Consider the following 8,135-nt stretch of genomic DNA (forward strand, 5'->3'; position numbering starts at 1 on the left):
TTTTTTTGGTTTTTTGGGGGTTTTTTTTGGTTTTTTGGTTTTTTTTTTTTTTTTTACACTCCATCACCTTACTACATTAATCAACAGATAGACATGACTGAATGCAAGTAGCCTTCCAACCAGATTATTCCTACTTTTTTCAGCTTTAAGTGGGGAAAAAAATATCCCATTTATACCAGTTAAATCTAAGCCAGTTAGAAAGTCATATCTATCAACTAACATTTAATTAAAAGTATCTTTAGGGACGGAGCAGCTCAGTCAATGGAAAGCTTTCCCACTATAAATAGCCCAGGCCCAGAATTCAACAGCCCCACTTTGTGGTCAGGCTACACAGCCTGCATGCCCAGACAGAGGAGGAATTTTTGTTTCATGGCTTTGGTTGGCATGTTTTTTTATAACAGGGAAGTGGCTTTGAATTTTGGAAGCTGCGCTGGCTGATCAAAGCGATACACAGAGCAGGACTGGAAAAGGTGAAACTAGGTATACTTGAGCAGCAATCTGGAGATAAAATTGCTTTTGAAGCAGAACAGCATCAAGAGTTAAATAAGATGCATCCCTCCACTTCAGGAAACTTGCTGCCGGTGGCTTCTTGCAGCATAAGACCCAACAGAGTTCTAACCTGGTCTTCAAGCAAGGCTGAATGCAAGTTTGGACACCACCTGAAGTACAAAAAAAACCAAGGGAGCAAAAAAGCAACCACACCAGCACAAAAAAATACAGTTTATATTCTCTGGTGACAGAAGGCCTGATCTGTGGGAGAGGAGGCAAGACAGCACAGAGTAGAAAGCAGGGCTGGAACATGAGAGTACAGGCAGATGATGCTTGAGACGTACCAGTATTTGCTCTAGGGAGAGCACAAACTGCACGTGGTTATGTTGCCATAATAAAATTGTGCCCTGGGGACACATTAAAACAGCACGGATGCAGGAAGCCATAGGACAAGCTAGGAAGTCATTGGTTGTGCAGGGGACCCAGAATATAAGCCAGGGTCACCTCAGATGCGCCTCAGGGCAGGACAAGGAAGGCTGGGCAGGTGGCAGCGGGGTGGTCCTGTCCCAGGACTGCCATCTCCCCACTGCCTTTCCTCTGTGCTTGCTCAAGCTTCAGGCGTACCTCCAGCTGAAAGCACCAGCAACATCCCAAGCACAACGGCCAGCTCAGTGCAGGGAACCAGGAGAAGGAATGTCACCCCCCAGGACAGTCCAGGCTTCGGGGCTGGAGACCTCTTGTGCTAATGGGAACACACACACACTACCGGTTTGAATCCAGGCAGGATCTTCCATCCTGGTGAGCTTCATTTAAAAAAAACAAAGTCATTTTATTAGCCTCAGTCCATAAAATAATCCCTTCCTATCTGCACAGCGTACTGCAGATGTTTCCCTCCAAGCCTGCAGGCCTTGAACAGCAGGGAAAGAAACTGATTCTCCAGCCTTTTACCAACATATCCAATTTTAAGCTTTCCTGCTGCTGGCCATGATTTCACTTATCCTCAAGGCATACACCAAGGCAAGGCTTTTCCCTGTAGTTTATGTAATGTAACAGGAATAAATCCAACGTCTGGGACACTCTCATCACTGAACTGGAGGAGGGGAATGCCAGCTGAGCTATGCAGCCTGCTCCCGTCTCTTTCACACAGGTATTTCTAGTCTCCCATCACCTCCCAAGTCTCTGCTATCATCACCAGAGCAGTCATGGTTCAGCTGTGTTCAGCTGAAGAGAGGAATGGTCACAAAGGAATTTTAAAGTCACTCTTCTACAACAAATCAATATCTCAGTCTTCATAAAGGGTTTTCATCCTTTGGTATAATAGGCACTGCTCCCCTAACTTTGAAAATAAAAGGCAGCAGATCCCTAATTACTTATATCCACCAGGAAAAAGAAATTAATTACAAGATTTTCATGTGGCATAAGCAAGTCATGCTGCAGACATCAGGAAAAGCTCTGACAAGACCAGGATCCAGCAGGAACCAGAATGGGATCCACCACCCACGGAGGCAACTAAATTGCAACACTTGGTCACCATGATCCAGTTGTAAGAGGTCCTTGTTACCACCACAAACCCCAAGGACTTTCTCTGTCCTTAAGACTGGTGGGGACTAGCTGGGGCAATCTCCTGGTTATAGGACACTGTCTGGAAAGGGTTCCTTTCTCCCTTGTTAGCCGTGAGCTCTTTCAGATACATTCCCGGGAAGGAGGCATCTGACGACTAATGCAACGGCTAGCAAAAGGCATCTCAGTAGCTAACGTGGCTCACTCATGCTTCACAGACAACATCCCAGCCTGGAAGGGTCAAAGGTTGCCTCGCTTCCAGACCCAGCTCTCTGTTCAGTTAGGCCCTGGGGCAACCAAAGACAGCGTTAACATTCATCTCACAGGGAACTGGCTTCAAGGGGTGCCCCCAGGCCACACACATGAGTCACATAAGCTTATTTGACTTCAGTTGACACACTAGCAAACAGCACATAACCCACGAACATGTGGCCAATGCACAAAGTTCTCTTTCTAGTCTGCTTGGCACAAATGCCTCGTACAACGTGAAGTATTTTGGGATAAAGAGTCCAGAGGGACAGCTCTTACCCGAGGAGCATGAGGCACAACAAGCAGGAGGTCTGGCATAACTTGAGTCAGCGAAGTGCAAGTCAGCACAGGGAAAAAGCAATGTATCATCTCAGCTTGATTTACATGTGCACATACAAGTCAAATTAACACCCTGAAGACAACAATTGTTTGTATTGCAGCAGCACCTAGAGGTCAGAAGCAAGACGAAGATCATGCTGTGCTAGGCACTGTACAGGTACAAGGCACATCCCCTACGCATTTAACATCAGACACCGAAGGGAGAAGGGAAAAGAGAGCTGCTGTCCCCACATCCCACAAGGTCAAACACAGAAGAACTAAAAAGGATGCCCAAGGTCCTGGGGAAACCTGCAACAAAGCCAGACACTGATTCCCAGTCCAAGGTCTGACCCGCAAGGGTCCCTCTCCCTGCTGCGGTGGAGCCTAAATGTTCTGCTTGGCTCTGCGCTGGGATGACCACATTACTCGCAAATGCTGAAACTACAAGCGAGTTGTTCAAAATGTCCTAAAACAGATGTCAACAAAACCAATACTGCATGCTAAGCTATCATGTAATTTTTTTTCCTCAGGCCACCTATTATGCAGCACAGCTATTATAGAAATGTTTGTCCCATTTTTCACATCCTTCTGCCTAATGGAGACTGACTCCGTAGGCCTACGAAAAAAACTTGTCATCTTTTAGAAACCTCTAAAACAGTATTCTCAAACATAATAATCATGCAATTTCAAGTTTGATCTATGGAGTAGAGACAAAAAAGCATCATTCCCAGCTTTCTGGTGGTGCAGAACACCACTTTTTCACTGCAATGCCAACTAGCCCCCACTTTGCAAACCTGCCCATCCAGGACAGACCACCTTCTGCCACAGCACTCGTGACGCTGTCACTTTCAGCGGGAAAATCCTTACCTGGACACAAGAAGAGGACAGCTGTTGCAATTTGGAGCATCAGAATAAGGAGACAGGGGAAATCTGCCAGGAAGTCAAAGACACAAACAGCCAGTAAAATAGCCTGCAAGCTCAAACAGGTTAAAATCACATAAACATTGTATTTTCTATGCAGATCCTGCTCACATGACAGATATCATCTGCACCAACTTCAAGTATTTTTATAAGACAAAGATGTACAAGCAGTTACTTTCAACCCATCCATCAAGACTTACTCTAGGCATTGGCACCCCAGCCAGTTCTGTGACCTCCTTGCTGGCGCTGCCGCCCACTCAGCCTGGCTGCTCGGCACATGGCGAAGCACTGCTCACTCGGATGCGCACACAGCCAGACCAACTGCGGAGCAGCCTCTGGGCTGCTCACAGCATGGTGGCGGCAGCCAGGCTCCGCAGCAGCCAGGCACTCAGCCGGCTACTTGGGCGAGGTGTGCTCCCTCTCCTGAACTCTGCCACCACCTCAGCTATTTCCAGGGTCTGCAATAGCTGCTACCGCAGTAGTTCAGAGGTATCTTCAGCAAGTTCAAAGGGTTCCCTTCATCTGAGCCCCGTCCCAGTTCCACAGAACAAGCTAATCGCACTCTTCCTCTGCCATCGTCCTGCGAGCCAACAACTCTCCAACCCTCAGGCTCAGAGGATTTGTAACAAGGCACAAAGCTCTGTCACCACACTGCTGCTCAAATCCAGCCCAAGTTAATACAGAGTCAGTAGCTGTCACCAGGCAGCTTATTCACTTGAGCATTCAGTAAAATTCCTAAAAAACACCAAAACTAGCACTGCTGGGATGGTGCTGATTTTTCACCTCTGAGACAGATACAAAATATTTACCTTCTTTCTAAGAGGTGGCATTTAATTGTACCTTAAAAGAAAGCAATATGTAACTTTTTTTTTCTTTTCCTTTTGAATGAACAAGTTTTGAAAGTTTACAAGTACTAGCAGCTGGAAAACAATCAGAATATTTCATGGTGCTGTGGTCCCTTGGATACGTGCAAAATGAACAGGAACCATTCCAGAGGAAAGTCCACCCCAGTGGCAGACTTTCTTCCCAATTTGCTTTGCAAACACCAGTTTATTCTGCCTTAACCCCCATGCTGAGTTATGCCCTCTCTCACTGCCTTCCTTGCCCAAAGGCCAACAATTCTTCCAGCTCAGTTTTCCAATCAGAATAGGAGAAAGTTGCCTTCTCTAGAAAGATTTGTAGTGCTCAGAGAGAGCACTCCAATAGCCCGACAGGCATTCAGGTCAGGTACCCACTGTAGTGACACTAATGAGCGAGATGGAGACTGTTTATGACACAATCAAGAGAAGTTAGTAAACATTACAAAAGCCAACAGCTCTATTGAAAATATGTAGCACTACAAGAGAACACGGAACAAGGGAAGGGAAAGGGAGGCTCAGAAGGGAGGAACAAAACATGCTTTTAATCTGAGTTTTCATGTCAGATTTATACATTTCTGGTCTGATTACAGCATTATCTAACATTCTTTCTGTGTGGGATCAATAATGTCTCCGAGATGTCAATGCAGTACAGCGATGGTTTCCCCAGAACATGCTCATGCCTCACTCCCAGACTTGGAAATCTCCAGAGTAGCCTTTTAAAAGCAAAGGGGCAAGTTTAGTGGAGCTCTCTGAACACTTGCAGACTTGTCCCCAGCATGAACTTGACATACTCTCAGGAACCGTGGTCCAGGGGAATCATTTGGTGGGCTTGGTGCTTCCTACACATTCACGGTCAGACAGCCAGCACAAAAAGGCAAGTGAGACTATCTGCAGCAGCAGAGAAGAGCAGGCACCTGCTGCAAGCAGGTATTTCACAGCTCCCACAGCCCGGATTCTGTCCAACAGAAGTCCTCAGAGGTTACACGCAGCTGCGTTGGATGCACTTAAATTAGTACCAGATCAAAACCCCATGGAAGGCAAAGCATTAGCTCAGGCTCATGTAATACTTGCTCAACTCAAGTTTGCAGAGCGCTATCACAGAGCTCGATGTTTCCAACAAGCCCCACCAGAGGTCGAATGTTCAATACCAGGAGCTGGCCACCAAGATGTGCCAGCCCTGTAGAGTCACAACTGCTTCCAAAGCCCTGTACTTCCAACAAGTCTCCCTTGAGACTAATAGTTCTGCTGTAACAACAGCAATGAAATAAATGGCATCAGAAAGGTTACCAAGACTGGGCGCAAAGAGTTGCACAGGACCTCTTTTGCAAAAATGCATATGGTCTATTATTGCTGTAGCAGAGATCCTCCCAACTTTGGTCTCTGTAAACAGAAGAGTTTGGCCCAGTCAGAACACAGATTGTCTGCTGTGAGCACAACAACAGAACAGATGCCTTTGTTCAGGATAGGCAGAATTTAGGGAAATACCAAGGGATGTAGTAAAATGAACAAATACTTTCATTTCTTTGTGGCACGCTTCCTTCCACCCCATCCCTCTTCCTAGAAGGAATATACCTCCCCCAGCCCCCCAGACAAGGGGTCTGGCACTCCCTGCCCACACAGGCACCTTCTGCAGTTCTTACACTTGAGTTAGTGCTCCCAGGCAAAGAAAAAACACACAGAGAAAGACTTTGATACCAGTCATGATGGCTTTACCACCTGAACAGTCACCTGAGGTTCCACCTATCACCCCAGATATGTCTGCAGGATGGAGTTGAGAGTCATTTACTTCAAGCTAGAAGTTTCTACACTGTGATAGCAGTGAAGTTAAGGAAGAAACTCTTAAGTTATAACTCCAGTTAACAGTGCAGTAAAGACAGAGAGGCTCCATCGACATGCACTTTCAAGGCCTGCAGAGCAAGCCTGAAGAGCACTGCAGGGAGTTTTAACACCACATGCCCCGCCAGAGCCACCCAGACTGAGCCACAGGAGAGGCGTTTCCCATTTCTCTTCTACTCTCCCTTCACTAAACAGCTGGTAGCAGTGTTTACTGTGCTGGACAGGCACACATTAGGGGTACGCAGCCCCCCAATAGGATTTCCTTCACAAAAGTGACCAAAGTCTATTCCCCAAAAAGTTTTCAAGAAAAACAAAAGAGAAGAAAAAGATGCAGTCTGATTAAAAGCCAGTGTGTTTCTCCACAGCTCTAGCTCCACCAGAGTAAGCAGACCAATGGTTTTAACTCTTCATTCTCTTTTCATTTTCCCAGGAGTTGCTATATAATGCAACAAAACCAAGAAACACCTGCTGTCCTAATGAACCAATACTCATTAAACCAGACAACCCACTAGTTGCTGTGCTAATGGTTGCAAAGCATGCAAAGAGAATTGATGAAAAGCTACTATATTGCATATACTTCAAGCATTCTCCCCCCCCCCCCCAGTGCAGACACTGCATTACCTCCACTTCTGACTGCTAGAGGAGAAATAAAACAATGAGGATGAACAGCATAAACAACAACGCTCCAAGCAATGCTGCGAGGCCTCAAATTGACTCCAGTTTAGACTTTTTCATTTTTGATCTAAATAAAAAGAATGGGCAAGATACGGTATTTTCATGAACGCCAGACAGCCTAAAGCTATTTTTTTTTTCTGCCTCGTGTGAATTTCCGTAGCGCCCAATTTTAAAGCTGAGACTCAAAGTCTCTGCAGTGCGACCAAGAGCCTCCTATGCAAATACCCAGCACAGACCAGGCTTCAGCATCAGCCTCATTAACAGAGGGAGCCGATCACTCCGGGCTAGCGCCAAAGAAAACCACAGTTTCCCTCTCGGCAACCTCAGCACCCACCGCCCCACACACGAAGCAAGAGCTGCCCCACGGAGGAAACACCGCGTCCTTCCCCTCCGTCTCCTCTAACTCTCGCCGGGTCCCCAGGCGTGCAACAGCTTCTCACTTCCCACGGATGAGCGCTCCCTCCCCGGAAAACCCGCGGCCGCCAGCCCTCCCCTCCCCTCCCCGCCCCGCTCCCTCCCGGCGAGGGGCCGCGGGGGGCTCTGCCCGCGCCGGCGGGCGCAGCTCCGGGGCCGGGTTCCCCCGGGGCCGGGGTTTCCCCCCCCCCCCCCCGGCCCCTCTCACCTCGAGTAGAGCCGGCGGGCGGCGGAGCCCGGGCTGTCCCCGCCGGGCAGACACGCCATGGGCGCCGGCCCCGCCGAGCCGAGCCGCCCGCCGCGGCGGAGGCAGGCGCGGCCGCAGCCCCGGCACCGGGCAGCGGAGTATGGCAGCGGCGGGAAGTGATGCGCCGAACCAAGAAAACTCGCGGGCAGGCCCCTCCTCCGGCTGATGTCAGCCCCGCGGCGGGCAGCGGCCCTTCCTCCTCCGCCCGGCCCGCCGTGCTCGGCGCTGCCGCCCGCCCCGGGGGGCCCGCGGTGGGACGGGGAGAGCGGGGCTGAGCGCCCGGGCGGGGGAACCCGCTGCCCGGGGCCGCCATCGCCCCTCCGCCCGAGACACCGTGCAGGGGCGTCGCGGCAGCCCTGGCAGTAGGGCGGGCTGCAGGTCACGCTTCTCGCACCCCCGTATTTAACGACACCTTGCGGCGCCTCAGCACTTACCCTCAGAGCTACCGCAGCAGGGAAGGACAGAGCTACAGCAGTCCCATACGCACAGACTCCCTACCCACACGTTAGCGCAAAAGGAGGGTGGCATAGCATTGCTGATTTCTGACCCGCTCCGTATATAGCCGC

At 49.4% G+C, this 8,135-nt stretch overlaps 1 protein-coding gene across 2 annotated transcripts in view; it reads right to left on the reverse strand.

Moving 5' to 3' along the window:
- The window catches only part of GPSM1 (G protein signaling modulator 1), an 83,506-nt gene extending 75,823 nt beyond the window's left edge, over nt 1-7,683 (reverse strand). The window contains exons 1-2 of one of the 2 annotated variants that reach the window (XM_030001157.2): nt 7,531-7,683; nt 3,484-3,546 (exon numbers count right to left, since the gene is read on the reverse strand). In XM_030001157.2, the coding sequence (XP_029857017.1) occupies nt 3,484-3,546; nt 7,531-7,589 (122 nt within the window). In that variant the 5' untranslated portion in view covers nt 7,590-7,683. The remainder of the gene's footprint in view (nt 1-3,483; nt 3,547-7,530) is intronic. The other variant, XM_030001159.2, reaches the window with a different exon arrangement.
- Nucleotides 7,684-8,135: the final 452 nt, after the last annotated feature.

Source organism: Aquila chrysaetos, chromosome 24 (genome assembly GCF_900496995.4).
Source record: "Aquila chrysaetos chrysaetos chromosome 24, bAquChr1.4, whole genome shotgun sequence".
NCBI lineage: Eukaryota > Metazoa > Chordata > Aves > Accipitriformes > Accipitridae > Aquila > Aquila chrysaetos.